At 43.4% G+C, this 23,744-nt stretch overlaps 1 protein-coding gene across 3 annotated transcripts in view; it reads right to left on the bottom strand.

Annotated features, from left to right (window-relative positions):
• APAF1 (apoptotic peptidase activating factor 1) overlaps positions 1-23,744 on the bottom strand; it is a 98,496-nt gene that overhangs the window by 14,140 nt on the left and 60,612 nt on the right. For all 3 annotated transcript variants that reach the window (XM_035258502.3, XM_035258504.3, XM_035258505.3), the window contains 4 exons: positions 21,612-21,737; positions 19,529-19,651; positions 15,757-15,873; positions 12,638-12,763 (listed from right to left, as the gene is read on the bottom strand). In XM_035258502.3, coding sequence (XP_035114393.1) covers positions 12,638-12,763; positions 15,757-15,873; positions 19,529-19,651; positions 21,612-21,737 — 492 coding nt within the window. The remainder of the gene's footprint in view (positions 1-12,637; positions 12,764-15,756; positions 15,874-19,528; positions 19,652-21,611; positions 21,738-23,744) is intronic.

Here is a 23,744-nt window from a genome sequence, read left to right as displayed (position 1 = left end):
AGAATAAAATGATAAAGAAAAATCAGCCACCACTACAGGTATTCACATGAGTAACATTCTGGGTCTAGCTTTTTACTGGCCAATATTAAATAGCAAAAATATCTTTTTTTTTTTTTTTAAGAGACAAGGTTTCCTCCATGTTGGTCAGGCTGGTCTTGAACTACCAACCTCAGGTGATCCGCCCACCTCGGCCTCCTAAAGTGCTGGGATTACAGGCATGAGCCACTGCGCCCGGCCACAGCAGAAATATCTTTAATCAGACCGAGGCAAAATCGTAAAAGAAACATCTCTTATTCCCCCTTTTTGTTTTCACTTCTTTTTCTATCACATTTAGCAGTTGTCCTCCCCACCAACCCCTGCCTCTCAGATCTCTCCTCATCTTCTGCTTCAGAATGCTCATTCACAGAAGCAGGATATCAGAGACATAGGGTCTTGTATGCAAGCAAGAGAACTTTAGAAGATGCACTGGAAGTGAGAATAATTCAAAAGAGAATGAATTAGGAATTTTCATATTTTAAGAACTCAATGAGATATGCTGGGGGAAGCGGAAGAAATGGAGGCTTTTCTGGCTTCCCAAATCATACCAGAGAGGAAGGGCACCACATGTGACTAAGCATAAAAGACCCTAGTCCATTTCTACTAGGAACCTCCTGGCTCTCTCCTCCTCCTTTCTGGGCTTTACTGGACTGGAAGATCAATGGCCATACCGAACAGCTCCTCCTAGTTTACAGAAGCTGCTTATCCTAGCTCTGCTTGATTCAGTGTTCATGTCTAACTTAGTATCATACTTCTGCCTTCCACATCAAGAACTCAGACTTCATGAGCACATATAACGGAGAATTTGACAACCACCGAGGGCAGATTAAGAGTAGTATTTACAGCTTTTGTTACAGCAGGTTTCTGACTAGGCAATGATAAGTGATTTTTTTCGTTGTGGTTGGACTGAAATATACAGAATAACCTTAATATCACTAAACTCCCACCAGCATTAGTCAACTGTAAACGTTGAGTTTAGTGATGTCTCTATCATTGACTATAATTTTTGCAATGTATATATACTTGTAGAATTTTTTTAGCTATATGAATAAAATTTAAATTGTAGAAATGCTAAGGAAACTTTTCATACCATCAAGAATCAACATAGTCTTATATACTAGCTCAAGTAAGCATGGCTAATACTTGGCCTTTATTTACCTCAAGGTGAAAGATCAAAAACTACCAAGGTAGACCTCAGTTTTCCCAATCCTAAGGGCTATAATCAGGTGAGTTGATTTTTCAAATTTTGGCAATAACTTCAGCTCAGCAAAGATTTACAAAACCCTTACTGTATTCCAGACACGGGATACAAAGATGATTAAAACAAATCTCCATTTATCATTTACAAAAACTTTAAAAATTAAAAACAAAACCCAACCAGTCATTTCTTGAAAATATCTATAGAGAGTTGTGTTACATTTAAAACACTGTAAGTATTCTGAGTAGAACAGAAAAAGAGGAAGAAACACAACTACTTAACTTATATTTCTAAATATAATCTAACTCCTTTTCTAAAAATATTTCTAGAAATTATTTTTCCCTCTAGCTGAGAATACCTGAAATCATCAAGCTGGTCATAAAAATCTTATGTTTTTTTGATAGAAAGACTACATAGTATACAATGTCTCAAAAGAATTTCATCAGATGTAGTTTTTGGTTTTACCCATTCCAAAACATCTGGAGAGAAAGAAAGGTGACTATTACACTGAGTTTTACAGCCTAGAACACCAGTGTAATGGGAGCCTATAACAAATGAGTTTCTGTACCGAAGCCAAATTTCCTTCCAATCATACTCCTTCCTAGGACTCACACAGACATAACATTAAAAGATCTTTTTTACAAAAGAGTTTTTAACAACATAATTAAATATTGCCACCATAAGCAATACATATACTAAAAGGAATATAATAACTTCCATTGAGCACATTATCTCCTTCACTTCTAAAGCCACAAAGAATAAAATCCTAGAACAAGGATAGGGCGACAAAGGAAAGAGAAAGTCCAAATAACCGTGAGGGAAACAGATGGGGCAAAGAGATTTCCTAAGAACAAGGCTATATATATACTTGAGATGGGGATGCTCTGCTGCCCAGGCTGGAGTGCAATAGCATGATCACAGCTCACTCCAGCCAGGACCTCCTAAGCTCAAGTGATCCTCTGACCTCAGCCTCCTGAGTAGCTGGAATTATAGGCATCCACTATCACACCTGGCTAATTTATTTTATTTGTAGAGATGGGGTCTTGCTATGTTGCCCAGGCTGGTCTCTAACTCCTGGCCTCAAGCAATCCTCCCACCTCAAGCAATCCTCCCACCTCAGACTCCCGGAGTGTTGGGATTAAAGGTATGAGCCACCGTGTCCAGTAAGGCCATATTTTTTTTTTCTTTGAGATGGAGTCTTGCTCTGTTGCCAGGCTGGGGTGCAACGGCATGATCTTGGCTCACAGCAACCTCTACTTCCCAGGTTTAAGCAATTCCCCTGCCTCAGCCTCCCAAACAGCTAAAACTACAGGTGTGCCACCACACCCAGCTAATTTTTTGTATTTCAGTAGAGATGGGGTTTCACCATGTTGGCCAGGATGGTCTTTTTTTTTTTTTTTTTTTTTTTTTCAAAGATGGGGTTTCACCACGTTGGTCAGGCTGGTCTTGAACTCCCAACCTCAGGTGATCCACCCGCCTTGGCCTCCAGAGTGCTTGGATTACAGGCATGAGCCACCATGCCCGGCCATCCAGGATGGTCTTAATCTCCTGACCTTGTGATCCATCCACCTCAGCCTCCCAAAGTGCTGGGATTATAGGTGTGAGCCTCCTATTGCCTGGCCCAAGGCCATATATTTAATGCCTCATGAAAACAAGAGAAGAGCTGCAGAGTTGTGAAGCTAGAAATGCTGGACCTCCCCCTCCTCCAAAGAGGTTAGGAAAATTGATTTCATATAAAAAAGAAGGCTGGCTGTGGTGGCTCACGCCTGTAATCCCAGCACTTTGGGAGGCTAAGGAGAGCAGCTCATTTGAGATCAGATGTTCAAGACCAGCCTGGCCAACACGGTGAAACCCTGTCTCTACTAAAAATGCCAAAAAAAAACAAAAAACAGCTGCCTGTGGTGGCAGGCGCCTGTAATCCCAGCTACTCGGGAGGCTGAGGCAGGAGAATCACTTGAAAACTGGGAGGTGGAAGTTTCACTGAACCAAGATTGAACCACTGCACTCCGGCTTGGGCGATAGGGTGAAACTCAGACTCAAAAAAAAGAGAAGAAAAGAGTTGTTGCTGAATCTCAAAGTCACCATGAGAAAAAAGGGGAAAAGGCAGACAATATCCCTATAGACAATGACAGCAAACTAGAAAAAAGGATCCCTGAATTTAAGGGCACCAACACAACTGAGGGTAAAATTACAATTCTGAGAACAGAGAATCCAGGGAAGGTATACAAACTAAATGTTGAGATCCAACATCTATTAAATACTTCCTGTTCTCTTCCCCAACAGCTCTGAGAACCTGCCAGCCAGGTTCATCCTCCAGGCAAGAGACCAGAAAATTCCTCTCTAGGAATCTGAGGAGACCAAGACAAAAGACCTGAAGATACTAACAACAAAGTTTCCCCTTCCAGATCACCTTTTAGAGAAGTCAACACACACACAAAGCTTTCAGCTAATTGTTTAGTACCCATCTCTGGTAGCTAACCACCATTAATTAGAGAGCTGAGGAGGCCTTCAAAATAGGAGGTCAAAACAACCAAACAGAAAAAAGCAACTTGGAGGGAACAACAACTACACAGCAAAATAAAAATTTGGGGGGAAAAATTATATGTATGTGTGTGTGTGCGTATAATTTGTGTGTGTGTGTGTCTCTCAGAGAGGTAAAAGGAGATATTCTCCCTATAAAATAAGAACTTAATACATTAGAAATAGAATAGTAGACATGAAAAACTCAATAAAAAGGCTGGAAGGCAAAACTGAGGAAAACTTCCAGAAAATAGAGCACAGTATAGAAAGATGAAACGTTGAAAAAGAAAACTAGAGTATCAGTCCAGGAGATCTAACACCTGAATAATGGATGTCACAGAAAGAAAAAGCAAACTGGACCAAAAAGAAAAGAATCAAAAAAATAATCAAGTAAAATTCCATGAACTGAAAAACATAGGTTTCCAAATTTAGAAGGGAGACTGAATGTCCAAAATAATGAATAAAAACAAACACCAGAGCATATCATCAGGAAATTTCAAAATTCTGGGGACAAAATGAAAATCCTAAAATCTTCCAGAGAGAAAGATTAGGAAGCAAAATGGCTTCAGACTTCTCAACATGAACTTTGGAACTTGGAAGAAAATGGAGCAATGTCTTCAAAGTTTTAGTGTAAAATAATTTCCAACTACATCCAAAGATCAAATCTTCCTAAACTGTGTTAAGGCAAAAAAAACAAAAACAAAAAACCACATTCACAGTACTCTTAGAACACAGTGATCATAATAACAGGAGGGATCTAAACAAAATTTCATTATAACTGGGATAACATGGATTGATGAGTGTGTATGAATGCGCATGTACATACGCAGAAGGCAGGACAGGTAGGAGGAGGAAAAAAGGTATCTTCCTGTAGGGAATTCAGTAGATAATTCCTCAAATGGGAAAATCAAGGAGAGCACGATAAGCATGCCATACAGAGGCATGAAGGTAGTATCAAAAGAAACATCTAAAAGCTAAAGTGGTGCCTCTGGAAAAAGAAAAATGGGAGAAAGAATTTATTTTTAATAATAAGCCTTGTAATACTATTTGAATTTTAAAAGAATGTGCATTAGGACTTTAATAACAATCAAGTAAATTTTAAAAGAATATATAGTAAGTTTAGGCCTCCATATCCACAATTCTTTATTATGTCAAGCTATTTTCTTTCCACTGAATTTCATTCCTGTAGTAAACATTTTATTCTTAAAAGGAAAGAATAAAATGATTTCCTTTGGATTTTGTAAGGCCGGTTGCCTCGCCAGGAGCTCGGATACGCCCATCCCTCTCTATGCCTGAAAATTAAGTCACCAGAATCTGCACTCAACACACGACCACCTCTGCACTCCGCACCAGAATCTGCACTCTACACACACCCACTTCTGCACTCCGCATCAGAATCTGCACTCTGCACTAAACTCTGCACTTGGCACCAGTGCCCACTTCTGCACTCCGCACCAGAATCTGCACTCAACACTAAACTCTGCACTCGGCACCTAGCCTGCCATTGGAAAACCCCTCTGCACTCCACACCAGAATCTGCACTCAACACTAAACTCTGCACTCGGCACCTAGCCTGCCATTGGAAAACCCCGCCTACCTACCAATAGCAGCTCGCCCCGTCCACATCCTGTTTCTCCACAGTCAATCAAACACCTTCACTCCCTATAAAACCCCATGCCAGAGAGAAGTCAGGCACGACTTCCCTGGCCCCTTTCCCCGGGACCAGGGAACCTCGTCTTGGAGTTAAATAAATTGGCATTTAATTTTCTTATGCTGGCCTCAGTTTCCTCATTTTAAACTCGGCAATAAACCTCACAAGATAATAACCCTTACAAGTGGTGCTGAAACCCGGGAGGAGTTGTAAGACCCCTCCTGGGGGAAACTGCCTCCTCCACCCGAAGCTGGACCAGGGAACTGCTCCATCACAAGGTAAGACTTCTGTTACCCACAGCCTCTCCCACTGCCTGCCTCGTGGACTCCCTGCTCGTAACCATGGCTGCGTCAGGGACTCCTTCTCGTTTCTCACCGTGGGCCCGGGGCCCCAGCATCATCTCGAGGACCTGAGCGTAGAGGAGACATCCCTACACTCTTGTCTTCTCCCCGTGAGGGGTTTCTCAGGGTCAGGATTCTGAGGGAGACGTCCCCACCTTCCTGAACCCTCTCGTATTCTCGTGCATTCCCTGCTCGTAATTGTGGCTGCGTCAGGGACTCCTTCTTGTTTCTCGCTGTGGGCCTGGGGCCCCAGCCTCATCTTGAGGACCTGAGCGTAGAGGAGACGTCCCTATACTCTTGTCTTCTCCCCGTGAGGGATTATCCGGGGGTCAGGAATTTGAGGGAGACGTCCCTATATTCCTGAACTCTCTCCAGTGTTCAGTAGTGCAGTCCAGGACGCCTTCCAAACATCTCCACAGCAGCGGCCAAGGTTTAGGTATTCAGAAGCCCCGTTTGCAGACCTGGGCCCTGCCTAACAGCAGGACCAAATCCCCGGCTTACGGTACTAAAACATCTATCTCAAATCAGCCCTTTGGCTTATAAAGTCCCATTAATTAAGTAACTGTACTTTCAGTTTCTCTTCCTAATCCCGAGTGAGTGAGTGAGTGAGTGAGTGAGTGAGTGAGTTTATGTGTAGTCCCACGGCCTAACAGCTACAGGGCTTGTGTGGGCCTCAACCCACAGTTCCACAGGGACGTCATAAGGCATAACGGTGACTCACCTCAGGACTGAAAGTTCTGAGGTGACCAGGCCTGTGGGTTATATGAGTACACCTTAGCCAAGACGCCCTGGAACATCCCTTCGGGATATGGCCGTGAAGGCATCAGACTGGTCTCCCATCTGGGGGGCACCCACCCTTTGTCCATCAATCCTATATGTGGCTCTGTCTCAGACAGCCCTAGCCCTATCTCTTTTTATTTTCTTTCTCGTTATAATCATTGCAGCCTGTAAGTTCTCTCAGCCACCCACCCAAGGAAAGGAGTACTTCTGCCCGTGTTGGGTATAATACTTTCCATATTCCTTTCTTACCCCTAACTACCCCACAAGAAAGTGAACCATGGGCAATCAGGAGTCCCGCCCAGATCCTAAATCGCCATTAGGATGCCTAGTCCAAAATCTACCCAAACTGGGTCTTTCCATTAAAAAGAAAAGGCTGCTTTTCTCTCTACCGTGGCCTGGCCACAGTACCCTCTGGATAACCAGTCTAAGTGGCCTCCGGAAGGCACACTCGACTTCAATGTCCTGACAGATTTAAATAACTTTTGCCAAAAGAACGGTAAATGGTCAGAGGTCTCCTACGTACAGGCTTTCTGATATCTTCGCTTCTGCCTCGCCCTCTGCTCCTCCTGCACCACTGCCCAGGTCCTATTAGCCAAAACCCTGCCTTTGCCCTCAGCCTCTCCCAACTCTGCACTCTCCAAAAACCCAGAAGACCTGTCCTGCCCCGCCCACTTTACCAATCCCTCTCCTTATGCAAGGCCTCAACTCCCTCCTCCCTCTTCTCCTTCTCCTCCCCAAAGCCCTAATATGACTTCCCCTGTCAGTGCTTGCACTGGCTCTCACGACCCCACACTCCTCTGCCCTTTGTGTGAGGTAGCCGGAGCAGAAGGCGCTGTCCAAGTACATGTTCCCTTCTCTCTCTCTGATCTATCAGCCATTGAAAAAGGCCTAGGGTCATTCTCTACCAATCCTACTGTTTATACCAAAGAATTTCGTTACCTCACCCAGGTGTACGACCTCACATGGCATGACAGCTATGTGATCCTGTCCTTCACTCTTACTCCAGATAAGCGTGACTACATTCTTACAGTGGCCCGAGCACACGCTGATCAGGTACATCTCACAATCAAATGCCAGTAGGTGCAGCGGTGGTCCCCGAGGCCGACCCTCATTGGGACTATCAAACCGGCCGCCGCCGCCAAGACCAAATGCTACAGTGCCTCCTAGTGGGCATGCAAAGCGCAGCTCAAAAGGTAGTTAATTATGACAAGTTAAGGGAAATACCTCAAGGTCCTGATGAAAACCCAACTGCCTTCCTAGACCGACTAACTAATGCTATGATCCTTCATACCCGGCTGGATCTGGCCTCCTTAGCAGGGGCTACAGTCCTAGCCACCCACTTCATCTCCCAGTCAGCAGGTGATAAAAGGAGGAAACTTAAAAAAGCTGAGGAGGGCCCCCAAACTCCCATACAGGACCTGGTGAATATGGCATTTAAAGTTTTCAATGGCCGAGAGGAAAAGGCTGAGGCCACCCACCAGGCCCGTTTACAGCAATAGGTAGGCCTCCAAACCCGAGCTCTTGTAGCAGCCCTGAGGCCAGCAGCCCACCGAACATCCGGTGGAGGGGGGTCCATCAAAACCCTCCCAAAATTCTTCAAAGGCTCCGCCAGGGCCCTGTTTCAAATGTAGCCAGGAGGGACACTGGGCACGGCAATGCCCCTGTCCTCGTCCACCTCCTGGACCCTGCCCAAGCTGCAGACTGGACACTGGAAGGTTGACTGCCCATCCCAGGCTGCAGGCTCACCCCCCACACCTCTATGTGGAGGGCAGGCCGGTCCACAGAATGCAGTCCCTTCACTTGAACATCTCGGGCTTCTGGACGACTGAAGCAGCCCAGACTCGAGGACCCCCATCACCCTTGCCGAGCCCAGGGTAACACTGCAGGAAATGGGTAAGTCCATTTACTTTTTAATGAATACAGGGGCTACCTATTCTGCCTTCCTACTCAGGGCCTAGTATACTTTCCCAGGTTTCAGTCGTGGGAATTGACAGGAAGCCTTCCTGTCCTAATCAAACCCATCCCTTAGCCTGTATCCTTGATGGACACTCCTTCTCTCACTCCTTTCTAATCATACCCTCATGCCCAGTCCTACTTTTAGGACGAGATATTCTCCAGACTGTAGGGGCCACCCTCCAACCCACTGGCCCCCCACACTCAAGCCCTTCACCCACACACCTCCTACTGCCACTATTAACCGACACCATGCCCTGTCTTAATTTCTTGCCTCAACCCCCTATCCCTCCTGATGTAGTTAATCCCTTGGTATGGGATACCTCCAAGCCTGTGGTGGCCAGACATCACACACCAGTTAAAATTCTTCTCAAGGATCCTACCCACTTTCCCTCACATCCCCAGTTTCCTATCTCCAAAACCCACCGCCAAGGCCTAAGGCCTATAATCACCCGACTTCTGGCCCAGGGACTCCTTATCCCCATCAGTTTCCCTTGTAATACTCCTATCTTACCAGTCCAAAAGTCAACCGGCAACTACCTCCTAGTTCAGGACCTGTGCCTCATCAACGAGGTGGTGGTACCCCTCCACCCAGTGGTCCCCAACCCATATACCCTGTTATCCAACATTCCCTCCACTACCTCTCATTTGACGGTTCTTGACCTCAAGGACGCCTTCTTTACTATTCCCCTTCACCCAGAGTCTTACTTCCTCTTTGCCTTCACCTAGACCGATCCTGACACCAAACTGTCACAGCAGCTCACCTGGACGGTCCTGCCCCAGGGATTTAGAGACAGCCCCCATATTTTCAGACAAGCCTTGGCAGCTGACCTGAGCTCCTGCTCCCTCCAACCCAGTCTCCTTCTCCAGTATGTGGATGACCTATTACTTTGTAGCCCTTCCCTCTCCCTATCTCAATAGCATACTGCCACTCTCCTTAACTTTCCTGGATCCCAGGGGTGCCGGGTATCTCCCTCTAAAGCACAGTTGTCAGTCACCTCAGTAGTCTACTTAGGCATTCGCCTCACCCCCAAAACTAAAAGCCTAAAAACTGACCACTGGCAGGTACTTCTTTCACTGCAGCCCCTGGAGACTGCAGACCAGATTCTCTCCTTCTTAGGATTTGTAGGATTCTTCCATCACTGGGTACCTAACTTTGCTGCTCTAGCTAAACCTCTGTATGTGGCAGCTAAGGACACACCCACGGGACCCCTCTCTCATCCCAGAGTTGTAAAACAAGCTTTCAAAACCCTACAAACTGCTCTGTCCATGGCACCTCCACTTCAACTGCCAGACCCTAACCATCCCTTCCACTTGTTTACTGATGAGAAACAAGGTGTTGCAGTTGGAATCCTAACCCAACCCCTAGGTCCTGTATATCGTCCTGTAGTATACTTACCAAAACAACTTGATCCCACAGTCAGGGGATGGCAGCCTTGCCTACAGGCCCTGGGAGCGGTAACAGAACTTACCAAGGAATCCCTAAAATTTACCTTGGGCCAGCCCATTTCAGTGTTTTCTCATCGACTGACTGACCTTCTCTCTCACAAATCTCTCGCTCACCTAGGACCCTCTCACCTACAGGAGTTTCATCTACTCTTTATTGGAAATCCTTTAGTCAGCCTTCATCCCACTTCTCCACTCAACCCAGCTACTTTGCTTCCCCTTCCATCCCATTCCCCCTCCTCAGCCCATTCCTGCCCTGAACTAACAGATGCATTTGCTAAACCTCGGGAGGGCCTGTCTGACCTTCCCCTATCTAACGCAGAATGTAGATGGGAGTTCAATATTGACAGCCAAGGGGTGGCGAAAAGCAGCCTATGCAGTAGTTACAGACAGCCACCCCAGCAGTACGTGGCTAATATTTCGGTCCTATATCCACATTGTGCCAGTGGAAATAGACTTAACTCATTAAGCAACTCCAACCTGCAGAATGAGGCCACCTTAACTAACCAACTCAAGCCCTGAAGCAACACTCCCCAACCTTTCTCTTGGTTAATGCTAGTATGGCAAGGTGTTAACATGTTGAGCTTAACCGAAGCCAAAAACTTCACTAATTGCTTTTTATGTGCCTCCCTTAACAAACCCCCCTTAGCCGCAGTTCCCCTCCAGACCGGGTTCAACCTGTCACAATCACCCACAGGGCCTGACACCACTTTAACAGGTACCCTGCTGTTCAAAGTACATTCTATCTGCTATGGGACAGCCAGCAGTCCTAGCCTCAGGTGCAACACCACAGAAGAAGTAAAAATCTTCCCTTTACGCGCCTCCAGGAGGATACTTTTGGTGTAATGGAACCCTAACCAAAGTTATTGATGCCTCCCTCCCCTTCCCTGTGTGCCCGTCACACTAGTCCTGCAGTTAGAAGTGTACGGACAAGCCGAGTTCCTATCCCTCACCACACCATCCCCTAATCACCGGAGCAAAGGAGCGGTCTTCCTCCCGATAGTTGTTGGCCTCTCTTTAGCATCCTCTCTAGCAGCAGCTGGAATAGGGAGCAGTGCCATGGGCTACAGCGTCACTTCAGCCGCTTAACTGGAAGACAAGCTCCGTATGGCTACTGAAGCATCAGCCACCTCTTTAGCCTCCCTCCAGCGACAAATCACGTCGCTGGCTCAGGTAGCTCTCCAGAACTGATGGGCCCTAGACCTACTAACGGCAGAGAAAGGATGTATCTGTCTGTTTCTCCAGGAGCAGTGCTGCTATTACATCAGTGAAACAGGTATTGTGGAAGAAAATGTCAACACTCTCTATCACCTCCAAGAGAACCTCCACAAGAAGCAGAGCGCACCAGCCTTGTCTCTCAACTGGTGGCAATCCCCCATGCTTACCTGGCTAGCTCCCATTATCACCTCCGTTATTGTTGTGTGTCTTCTAATAATGCTAGCCCCTTTTTTCCTCAGGTTTTTACAGGCACGCATGAGGGAAATCTCCAGGGTGACCAAATGCTACTTCACCCCTATGTCTGACTCCCAACTGAGGCACCAACCAACTGACCCCTTCCCCTCACTCCACCCCTATTCAGCAGGAAGTAGCCAGAAAGAAGCGGCGTCCTATATCATCAAAAGGGTCAGAATGTAAGGCCGGTTGCCTCGCCAGGAGCTCGGACACGCCCATCCCTCTCCATGCCTGAAAATTATCACACCAGAATCTGCACTCAACACACGCCCACCTCTGCACTCCGCATCAGAATCTGCACTCCGCACTAAACTCTGCACTCAGCACCAACGCCCACTTCTGCACTCCACACCAGAATCTGCACTCAACACTAAACTGCACTCGGCACCTAGCCTGCCATTGGAAAACCCCGCCTACCTACCAATAGCAGCTCGCCCCGTCCACATCCTGTTTCTCCACAGTCAATCAAACACCTTCACTCCCTATAAAACCCCACGCCCGAGAGGAGTCAGGAACGACTTCCCTGGCCCCTTTCCCCGGGACCAGGGAACCTGGTCTGGGAGTTAAATAAATTGGCATTTAATTTTCTTGTGCTGGCCTCAGTTTCCTCATTTTAAACTCTGCAATAAACCTCATAAGACAATAATCCTTACAGATTTTACTACTGTAAATTAAAATAAAGAGAAATGTGACACAAAGTATGCTTACTGATACAAATCCAAATACCAAGGCTGGCAAGAAAATGCAAATGAGGCTGGCATAGTGGCTCACGCCTGTAATCCCAGCACTTTGGGAGGTGGAGGTGGGAGGATCACAACGTCAAGAAATCGAGATAATCCTGGCTAACATGGTGAAACCCTGTCTCTACTAAAAAATACAAAAAATTAGCTGGGCTTGGTGGCACAGGCCTATAGTCCCAGCTACTTGGGAGGTTGAGGCAGGAGGTGGCAGGCTGAGCTCACGCCACTGCACTCCAGCCTGGTGACGGAGCGAGACTGTGTCTCAAAAAAAAAAAAAGAAAATGCAAATGAACCCTTCATTTTCAAAATAACCTTCCCACAGAGGGTTCTAAGACAAACTCTCTGCCTCACCCATAGAAAAATATGAAACATCAATGGGTTTCATCTATGCCCATGTGCATAATCTGAATGTATGCCCAAAGTAATGTGTTTAAAATATACACCAGATTTTAGGCATAATCATAGTGCTTCTTTGCTAGAATCATCATTAAATATGTTAAGAGTTCATCCTCCCTCTCACCTGAATTGCAGAATCATCAGAACTTGAAATAAGAGTCTTCTCATCGGCTGTGAACTGGATGTGCCGTACAGTTTTCTTGTGCCGAATCCTGGACTGGAAGATTCTATTGTTTACAGGTTCTAAAATCTTCAAAGCAGAAAAACACAGAAAATTAATATGAAGAAACTAAGCAACACATAGGCATTATGCCCCAAAAATATTAAACTAAAATTACACTAGAGGGTACACAATTTCCATCTGGTGCTTTCAGCCTAACTGAAAACAAATGAATGTCACATATATATGCACACATGTATGCATACATGCAAACACACTACACCCTAAAATAAAACACTAACTGCAATCAACAGCCGGCAGTAGGAACTAGTGGTCCTTCTGAGTACTCAGCTACCCACTTCAATAAACAAGTGGCTATCTGGGCTCTCCCTCCAAAAAAAAAAAAAAAAAAATGATATTTAAGATGAATAAGAGAGAAGAAAGAAAATAAGTCCTGGATGAGAAGGCAAATTCTTCATAAAACAATATAAACAGGAAAGATAAAAGATGATGAGGGAGACAGGTAAAGGAAAAGAGGATATGAGAAGGTTGGCCCTATCATATCCTCACCATATATGACAGTTAGTGAAATGAGGATACTTAGGAGGGCCAAAGAGTAATAATACTCCAAATAAAACTAGTAACAAACTCAAAAGAAAATGACTATGTCAAAAAAGGATTTCAAATGAACTCATACCAAAAAACAAAACAAAAAGAAATACTTTTCGTTGACCAAATTAAAATGTACTCAAGAAAGCCTAAGGAAAATACAGATGATGCTAAAACAGGAGATTCCAGAAACTCAAACCTAACCCACATGTCTAGAAGAAAAGTCCCTTGAAAACAAAGGGGAATCATGTTAATGGGAACCTTCATAAATCAGCGGGATGGATGACCTCACAAACCCTATGAGGCCAGGGCAGGATAGCATAATAGTTGAGCACATAGCCTCAGAGATCTGGATTTGAATCCTAGCTCTGCCACTTACCGATTTTATGAAAATCGTGGAAATAAGAGTTTAGACATCTTTAAAATAAGAATAACAATACCTAACATCCAGGATGTTATAAGAATTCAATGACAGCAACTGGCACAGTAAACATTACCATTTACAAATAGTAAATGGTAGTTGCTATTATTTGATGATACAAGGCTGCACCATATGAAATGCCATTTTATAGGTAAATATTGGTAATTTCATATGGTTCATTATGTATTATTTATATTATTTGATGACTTTGAGGGAACTAACAACGTGGATGAAGCACGTACGTATGTTGCAAGTTTATTTTTAAACTATCTAACGGACTTATTTTAAGATATTTAAGTGGTAAAAATGAGAAGAATGTGGTGCTGACTTGCCATCAAGGTGAAGAGGAAAGGGAAACCAAGGACTCTTTAAGAATAAATAATAATACACAACAGTTTGAGAGCTGAGCCTGAGAGGGAAGTCTAAGGTTCATTTGTAAATGTATAATTATCCCTTGCTTAAGAAATACATATCTATGATGCACTTTCTCAGAATAGTACGTATCTTAACAAAGAGTAAATAAATTTTTCACAATAAAGAAGAGAAAACAAAGCCTAAACTCTCAATCCATGACACACGGGCCATGGCAAATATACAAGAGTGTTGAGATCACTATCTAAATGCTTCCTTCTTCACTTTATGTCTATGCATATAGTCTCCTCTCTGTGGGGCAATATGGACTGGAGAATATTTGTGTAATTCCTTATGAAAATGAATCCAAAGTAAAATAACTGTGGCCACGGCCATTATTAATTTTTAACCAATGTTAAAAAATAATTCCCAGATACCTGGTGAGAAAATGTGAGAGAAGAAATCAATGTTTTTGAAAAATCATTATAAAGCTAGAGAAAATGTGTTTTGTGATGAATTTCACTTGTGATAAAGACAATATTTTTATACAAAATAACTTTTATTATACTATATTTTTTGCCTTACAAAGTATTTCTATTTTTACTTATTTGGTCTTGTTAGATAAATTAAGGATTTCAGGTGGTGAACTGAGGTACTTATGCCACCAAAAGTAGAACAGCAAGGATTGGTGGAGTAGGCAAGCACAGGCAGCCCTGCACCAATATTCCTAATGAGTCTTATCAGTACCAAAATGGAACCAACTTATACCCTAAATAGCTGCGCTTCTAAGAAGAGGAGGAAAAAAAAATGTTCTTTGCATAGTCACTGAATCTTGATAGACTGTGTTTGATATATGTGGAGAACAGCAAAACAACTAGGTAGAATAAGGGACAGAAAAAGACAAAAAGTATGAGAAACAGTAATAAAGGAAATCTGAAAAATATACAGCCAACTGGGTAAGACAATTTTTAGTCTAACAGAACAATGATTAATCGATAATAGAAAGATTTGTTTAGTATAAAAGTGTACAATAGGCTGGGCATGGTTGCTCACACATGTAATCCCCACATTCTGGGTGGGGCCAAGATGGGCAGATCACTTGAGCCTGAGAGTTTAAGGTCAGTCTGGGCAACATGGTGAAACCTCCATCTCAACAAAAAAGGAAAAATTAGCTTGGTGTGGTAGTGCATACCTGAAGTCCCAGTTACTCAGGAGGCTGTGTTGGGAGGATCGCTTGAGCCTGGGAGGCAAAGGTTGCAGTAAGCCAAGATTGTGCCACTACACTGTAGCCTGGGCAACAATGTAAGATCCTGTCTTAAAAAAAAAAAAAAGTATCCAATCCTAACACTCTGGAAGGCTAAGGCAGGACAATCACTTAAACCCAGGAGTTTGAGACCAGCCTGGGCAACATAGGAGACCCCATATCTACAAAAAAATAAGAAATTAGTTGGGTGTGGTGGTGTACACCTATAGTCCTAGCTACTCAGGAGGCTTAGGTGGGAGAATCACTTAAGCTCCGAAAGTCAAGGCTGTCGTGAGCTGTGATTGTGTCACTGAACTCAGCCTGGGTGACAGAGCAAGACCCAATTTCAAAAAAAAATTATTAAATAAAAAGTAAAAAGTGCACAATACCAGACATATAATTAATTTTTATTAATTAATTCTACTGTGCATAAAGATTCTGAAGAATAGCACTGAATACCTCAATGGCTCCATTTTCGTCTCCAAATGCTATGTACTGAAGATGTGGACTTAAGCAACAGCAGCTAACTTGAGCTTCAGTCAGATAATCAATCTGACCTGTTTTTCCATTAATGAGCTAATGAAAAATGAGGCAAAATCAGTTATTAGGCTGTAAGAGCAGTTTTTGTTCTTTAGAACAAAGACTTCAATTGAAAAAAATAAAATAAAACACAGAAGATAACCAACAAGAGCTCTCAAGGGAACAACAAAGCCATATCCTAGTCACAGCAGCTGCATTTAGCACTTCACACTTTCATTTCATTCCACTTTGGTGGTTCAAATACATTTTCATAAAATAAAACAAGCATTAAAAGGTTTTAAAAGCAGCTGCTGTACCCACCGCCGGAGACACGTCTGTCTGATTTGTAATCCCACAGCTAGCTCCATACTTTTCCATTTCTTCACAAAGCCCATTTTTAATAGAGCTATCATTTATTAAAATACACTTTTCTGATATATTTCAAGGCTGTTGGTCAAACAAGACTAAGACAAATATAAAAAAACAAATCCAAATGAAAATGGGGCTTATATCCTCCAAATCACTCAGAAAACAGTGTAAACTAAGATTCCTTGGAGTGGGGGGAGTGAGGACACTGTAGAGGAACTTGCGCATAATTCGCGAGGTTGGAATTACAATGCTTAAACAAAGATTACCTAATTTCATAATCTGTACCAATGCTTAAATCCCATGAATTGTGATGCCTTATCATTCATCCAAAACATGTGACCTGAAAAAAATATATCTAAAGCATAAATCAATTGTCAAATACCTCTCTCTAACTTAGTGTCATAACCTAAAACTCTTGAATTATTTTTCAACATGAAATAAGCAGTCATTTGTTTCTGGTACAAAGATTACAGAGTCAATGAATAACAGGTGGCTTTTCCTTAACAGTATTCTACCTAGCACATTTTGATCTATTAGATATTTAAAGTGAAAACTGAACTATGATAAGCTGAACATCTTCCTTCTCTCAAAAATTAATTTCAAGAGCTCTTTTTAAATAGTAACTAAAAAAGTTATATTTACTTAAATAAAACTATTAAGTTTATCCTCTAAACTCTCCCACAACCACTGACACAGAATGATACCTTCTAGACAGATGACTTTTTTAAGTCTCACAGTTAGAACAGTCATTAAAGAAAGGTTGCACAAATTTAATATAGGAAATACATGCATGAGGACACTAAATTTGACAAGAAAACTGGAGTGGAAATATCCCAAGTGGAAGAAGCAGCTTTATAAAAAACAGTTAATGAGAAATTCACATTGAAGTCTACATCCCAATTCACCAAAGTACTATTCATTACAAGCTCCTAATCAACATATTGAGAACAACAGTAAAACTTGTAAATACAAAGCAAGTCATATTCAGAGGTGTTTTACAGCTTGATTTTGACACCCACAGTAAACAAGAAGTTATCACAAACCAGGTAATTTACTTTCAGATATCTACTCCTGAATTTGGATTCTACTTTGACCCTGTAACTAGCTCAGAGACTGTGAAGATAAAAAGGACCTTACAAACTGAGGCTCAAAGAGTTGATAGAATTTATATGACATCACAGAACTAGTTGATAAAGAAGTCTGAACTTGCACCTGTGTCACCTTAGTGAAAAGTCACTATTCTCTCCACTACACCAAGCTGAGCTCTACAGCTTTACAACTTACTGAGATTTGAGCTGGGAATGGCAGCTCTCGCCTATAATCTCAGCATTCTCATTCTAGGAGGCTGAGGCAGGAGGAGTGCTTAAGGCCAGGAGTTTGAGAGCACCTTGATCAACATAGCGAGATGCCCCCATCACTATAAAAAAAAAAATTTTTTTTAAATGACAACTTATTAAGCTCTGTCCTACCCTATGTCCGTCTGTCTCAATTGTTTGCTTCCTCTCATACCTTCCACATATGTGCTCTACTACTCTCATCTTCTCTATTCTGTTCTTCTCTCTCCTCTCTAGCTCAACATCACTATCTCATTTCATTCTCTAACACACATTCATGCTCCCTATTTTTCAATAAGCAAATCAAGAAAAATCAAATGAAAAGATGGAATAAGATTATGGTATCACTGCCAAAACCTTTACCTAGAAGTTAATAAAGCACTTCTAAAATCCATATGGAAAAAGTTAACTCAAGCTGCATTCGTGCTCTTAAAGAGCTAATGAAAGGTCTTAAACATATTATGAGAAAAGTTTCGTCTCTACTAAAAATAAAAAAAATAAATAAATAAATTTGGTTGGGCGTGGTGGCTCACACCTGTAATGCCAACTCTTTGAGATGCCAAGCTGGGTGGATCACTTGAGGTCAGGAGTTCAAGACCAACCAGGCCAACATGGCAAAAGCCTGTCTCTACAAAAATTAGCTGGGCATGGTAGCACACGCCTGTAGTCCCAGCTACTCGGGAGGCTGAGGCATGAGAATCTCTTGAACCCAGGAGGCAGAGCTTGCAGTGAGCCGAGATCATGCCACTGCACTCCAGGCTGGGCAACAGAGAAAGACTGTCTCAGAAGAAAAACAAAAAGAAAGAATATAGTTTATAGGATCATTAGCCCTCACAAATGAAAGGCTTTTTGTCTTTTCTCAATCCTATGTCTCTGAGGATCATTGGCCCTCATATGAAAGGGTTTCTAGCCTTCTCAATCCTATGTCTAAGGGAATCCTCAGGCCAAGGGAGAATGTCTCACTAGTTCACACAAAAGCCATGCCACTTCCCGCCCTTCTCAGCCACAAGTCACAGTCACATGCTGTCAGCTCCATATGCTGACACCTCCTTCAATGGCCCACATTCTGCTGTTCTACTTGGGCTGACCAACATATGGGCAGCCTCTTGTATTCGATCTTCCATGAGGCATCCGCTTTCTCTTACTGCCACTATCTACAATGCTATCACTACTTCCAGGACACCTCTATCAGTGCAATGATACTTTATTTAGTCCACCAGCACAGTGGTGCCAACCTGCTCTTGAACTCCAGTGCTCCTAAAGGCATCTGCTCTTAGGGCATCTGTTTGCCACCACTCTGAGCTCCTGAATACCATTCCTCTGCCAATGGTTCTTTGGGACTCCTTTTCTCTTCAGCTAGTTGCGAAACGCCTTCCTCTCATGTGTCCCACTCTTTGTTGGGAAGGAGAGGGAGAACAGGCTAGAGTAGTGCTGTTTGGATCCCTAAGCAATACAGTTCTTTCAATTTTACTATACAACACTTTCCTCCTCAAAGACCAAAATTAGCATTCAAAAAATATTTACTGAACAAATGTGCATGTAAATGAATGAGCAGGTATATTTCAGTATGTAAAGCCCAGCTCTTTTCACCTCAGTTCCAATGAATCAGACACCTTCCTCACCTAAAGTGACTTCTGTTCTTTCAAACACCCTGGAATCCTTCCCTTTTAAAAATGCTTCCATATGCTCATCCCCCTTGCACACTCCATCAGACATGTCTGAATCACTCTTGTAGACAACATGAGTTTATCCTCATGGTATTCTTAGACTCCATGCAAATCAAAGAATGTGATCACAGATATCAACAGAAGAGCAGTGACGTGAGGTATTATCTAATTAACTCTAAATATAAGCATATCTGAGCCTCGGTTAGGGACCTATATATATTTATTCAGTGCCTACTGAGCACCTGTTAATTATGTTTGATCCCAAATCCAAAAACAAGAAAAACTGTGAATAGAAAGTTCAACCAAAACAATTTTTCCAATTGTTTTCTAAAATATACTCACTTGCAGATGATGTTTTCTATGGTCAACTGCAAGGACCATCACTTCATTTTCTTGAAACACAACATCTACTTCTTGCTTGAACATTATAGGAGAGTTCTTACATACTTTCTTTGTCTCCCAGAGCTAATTAAGAGATATATAAATTATCATTCCATCTTTGAAATAACGTAAGTCTTCATCTTAAAGCAAGAGACAAACTATGTTTCACATAAAACACTTATGATGCTAGAAATGTTTCAATATTAGATTATAATCCAACAATCAATATTTATTAACACAATCTATAGTAAGATGCAACTAGTATTAGGAGTTATGGGCTCCAGAGCCAAAATTCCTCAGTATGAACTCTAGTTCTACCTAAAGTTGTAACTTCAGGCAGGTTGCTAACCCAGTGTTACTAAAAGATAAGGATCTCCTGCTGGTTCTCAAACTGTTTGAAACCAATCCACAAGATAAGAAATTTGGGCCAGGTGCAGTGGCTCACAGCTGTAATCCCAGCACTTTGGGAGGCCAAGGTAGGTGGATCATTGAAGTCAGGAGTTCAAGACCAGCCTGACCAACATGGCGAAACTCCATCTCTACTAAAAATACAAAAATTAGCCAGCCATGGTGGTATGCGCCTGTACCCAAGTACTCCAGGAGGCTGAGACAGGAGAATTGCTTGAACCCTGGAGACATAGTTTGCAGTGAGCTGAGATTGCACTACTACACTCCAGTCTGGGCAACAGGGCAAGACTCCATCTCAGAAAAAAAAAAAGTTTATACCAGAATGTAAATCATCTACATCACTAAACCCATTGTAACTGTGCTTAGTGATGCAGCTTATTTCATTTCAACAAGACTTTCTTGATGGAGAAAGCAGTGTGTTGATTTATATTCTGGCTTGAGCTCATTGAGACTGCCATGTTAAGTACCACTGACCTTTCTCAGCCTTTCTGTGCCTGTTTCCTCATCACAAAAGGGACTATTGTGAGAATTAGTAAATGTATATATAGATTTATATATATACACATACATTACTCTGCATAACATCTTGAATATAGTAAGTACGAAATGAATTTTAGCCATAATTCATATATAACGTTATAATTGGATGCTGTGGGGACCAGCCAGGGTTCCTGGCCTTAAAGAGCTTATAATGTAAGATGTGTCAATAATCAGAGGAGCAGTGGAGTATTGGAAATAAGGAGTAAATCATATATGAATTTAAATTCAAGTCAAAATTTGATAAGCACCACTAGAAAATGACACAGAATTAGATGGCACTAAAAGAGACAGACATTCTCCCCAAATCCAGGCTTAAGGGAACTTATAGGATGGTTAGGATTTCAACAAACAAAAATAAAGGTAATTAGGGCATTCCAAATATAAGAAACCACATAAGGAGAAGCACAGAAGCAAGGAACTAGAGGGTGTTTGGGAAAATGTGAGCAGTCCAGTGTTGGTTCCCTGTAGGAATAAACTGGAAGACAGACTGGAGCAGAATGAGGCCGTGCTGTGAAAAAGCTTAATGGCAGACACAGAAGTATATACTTACTTTGGTAGACAAGGGAGCCACTATTTATTTTTGAGCAAAAATGACATGACTGCATTATACATGAAAAAAGTATCTTAGAAGCTGCATGCAGAAAAGCAAGAAAGAAGACTTGTGGCAGAGACTAATACAACAGAGAAGTAACAGGTAACAAAGACCTGAACTTGGGCCGCAGGAATGGAAAGGTAGAGATAATGATAGAAAGTGGAAAGGTAGACTCTCTTAGAATTAGTAATTGGATATAGGAATTCAAGGTAAAGGAAAGAGTCAAAAATTATTCTGAGGAATCAAATGTAGTATTTTAAGTTAATCAAAATACAGTCTAATCATTGAACTTCCCACAGCACCTGGCCCATGGTAATCCTCAATGAACATGTAGTGAATGAAGGAGACTGTTACAGTCCATATAATAGCACTTTTCCAGGGTGACTATGAATATAGTAGTTTCCTATTTTGCTTACCTCAATGCTACCCATCAATTTCTTAGTTTGTAGGAGGTTTAGCTCACCATCAGTAAATGTTCAAAATGAAAATCTCAATATTTCTCACCCTGATTGTCTGGTCATCAGAAGATGTCAAAAATGATGATCCATCAGGAGAAAACATCACACCATGAACCCAACTTAAATGTCCTCTGCAGTCAGCCACCTTTGAACATGAGTCTATATTCCACAACTATAGAATAAACACAGCATACAGGAAATCACCTACACAAGCATTTTTAAGATAGCAAAAATATTGAAAATAGCAAGAATGAGCCAGTAATACCACGTAAATGAATACTGCTCAAAAGCACACTACCAAAACTACAAAATGTCCAGGAGGCTGAGGCAGGGGAATCGCTTGAACCCAGGAGGCAGAGGGTGCAGTGAGCCAAGACAGCGCCATTGCAGTCCAGCCTGGTGACAGAGTAAAACCCTGTCTCAAAAAAGAAAAAAAAAAACTACAAAATGTCTTATGCAGACGATTATTTACTACATCATTATTTTTTATAGCAAAATACTAGGAACCTAAATACCCATCAATAGGGAAACAACTGAATAAACTACATTAATCACATAATGAAATACCATGCAGCCATTAAAAAGAATGAGAAAAACACCTTGATGATTGTTTGGAAAACTCTGCCCCTACCGCAAAATCTCTCTTTCCCTCCCCCACAAAGAGGCTCCCTTATCTCTCACTTTACATACCGGCCCTAGCCCTCCCGCCGCCCAGCTTCCCGCCCAGCAGTTCAAACTGACCAACAGTTGCCCACCACCTCGGCTTTTGGCTTCCCCACCCCCCAGCCCTTCAGCCCCCTATAAAACAACCCTGCCCCTCTGAGCGGCGCGGCCATTCTCCTCTTCCTCCCGGCTGGTCCGCCCGGAGGCTCTTTCCTCTCAATAAAGCCTGAACTTAAGGAATTTCCTCTAGCCTGCGGTCCGGTTTTTTCCGAACAGCTCAGTCTTCCCGCAGAGGGTAGGTCGGACAAATGGTGCCGGAAACCCGGGACGGGAGCTGGGGCCGTTGGCCCGGCCACGGCCCCCCTCCCCGACCTACCCAACACTGGCCCTGCCACCTCCACGTTCCGATTAAGGTAAGCCAAGTTTTTCTTGCTTTGCCTTCCCCCGCTTCCCGTCTCCTCTTCCTACGGCATGGTGCAGTTGCTCCCTCTCCGGCGTTCCGCACGGACTCCTTGCCTAGTCTCGGCCGAGCCAAGGTAGTCTTCCATTCCCGCTCCAGGAGCCTTCCGAGGGACAGCCGCCAGACGGGGGACGCCCCTCTGACCGCTTCCCTTTCCGTACTTAATTGTACTCCGGGGAATTTGCAACGAACGGGGACGCCTTTTCGTTGCATCTGCCCATCCGCGCCGGAGAGTCTGTAGCTGCGCCTGCCATGGGAAATTCGGAGTCCAAAATACCTCTGAGCACCCCCCTTGGGTGCTTGCTGCGAATTTTACCAAATTGGGATATTCCCAAACCCTCAGAAAGAAAAAGCTTATCTTCCTGTCTCAGGTGGCTTGGCCCCAATACAAACTCGGTAACCAGTCACATTGGCCCCCGACTGGCACTTTTGATTTCAACACCCTCCGAGATCTCGACGATTTTTGTCGCCGCATGGGCAAGGAAAATGAAATTCCTTATGTCCAGGCTTTTTGGGACCTCCGTACCCACCCCGACCTATGTTCTTCCTGCTCCACCTACCAAATCCTCTTATCTCGAACCCCCCGTAAATCTTCCTCCACTACCTCTCCCCCTCCCTACTCCTCACCGGAGGATCTGCCTGAACATCTGTCCTCTCCTGCCAATCTCAGCAACCAGTCGCCATCAACGGCACGCCCTTCCCCCACTCCCTCTGCACCTCCTACCTCAGAGGCCATGCCTCGCTCTCCCTCTACTCCCTCCGAGCCCCCTCCCTCAGAGGCCGCACTTCCTCTTGCCTCTCCGGTGGCGGCCCACACCCGCTCCCACCAGCCAGCTATCCTGGCCCCACTCCGAGAAGTAGCAGGCGCAGAAGGTTTAATCAGGGTCCATGTTCCTTTCTCACTCCAAGACCTGTCCCAAATTGAGAAACGTTTAGGATCCTTCTCAGCCAACCCATCCACCTATATTAAAGAATTCCAATACCTCACTCAAACATAAGAAGCCCTAGTCCGGTACACTCGACTGGATCCAGCCTCCCAAAACGGGGCCACTGTAT

Source organism: Callithrix jacchus, chromosome 9 (genome assembly GCF_049354715.1).
Source record: "Callithrix jacchus isolate 240 chromosome 9, calJac240_pri, whole genome shotgun sequence".
In the NCBI taxonomy this organism is placed as follows: domain Eukaryota; kingdom Metazoa; phylum Chordata; class Mammalia; order Primates; family Cebidae; genus Callithrix; species Callithrix jacchus.
The sequence above is the reverse complement of the archived record's forward strand: the minus strand, read 5'-3'. Positions and strand labels throughout refer to the sequence as shown.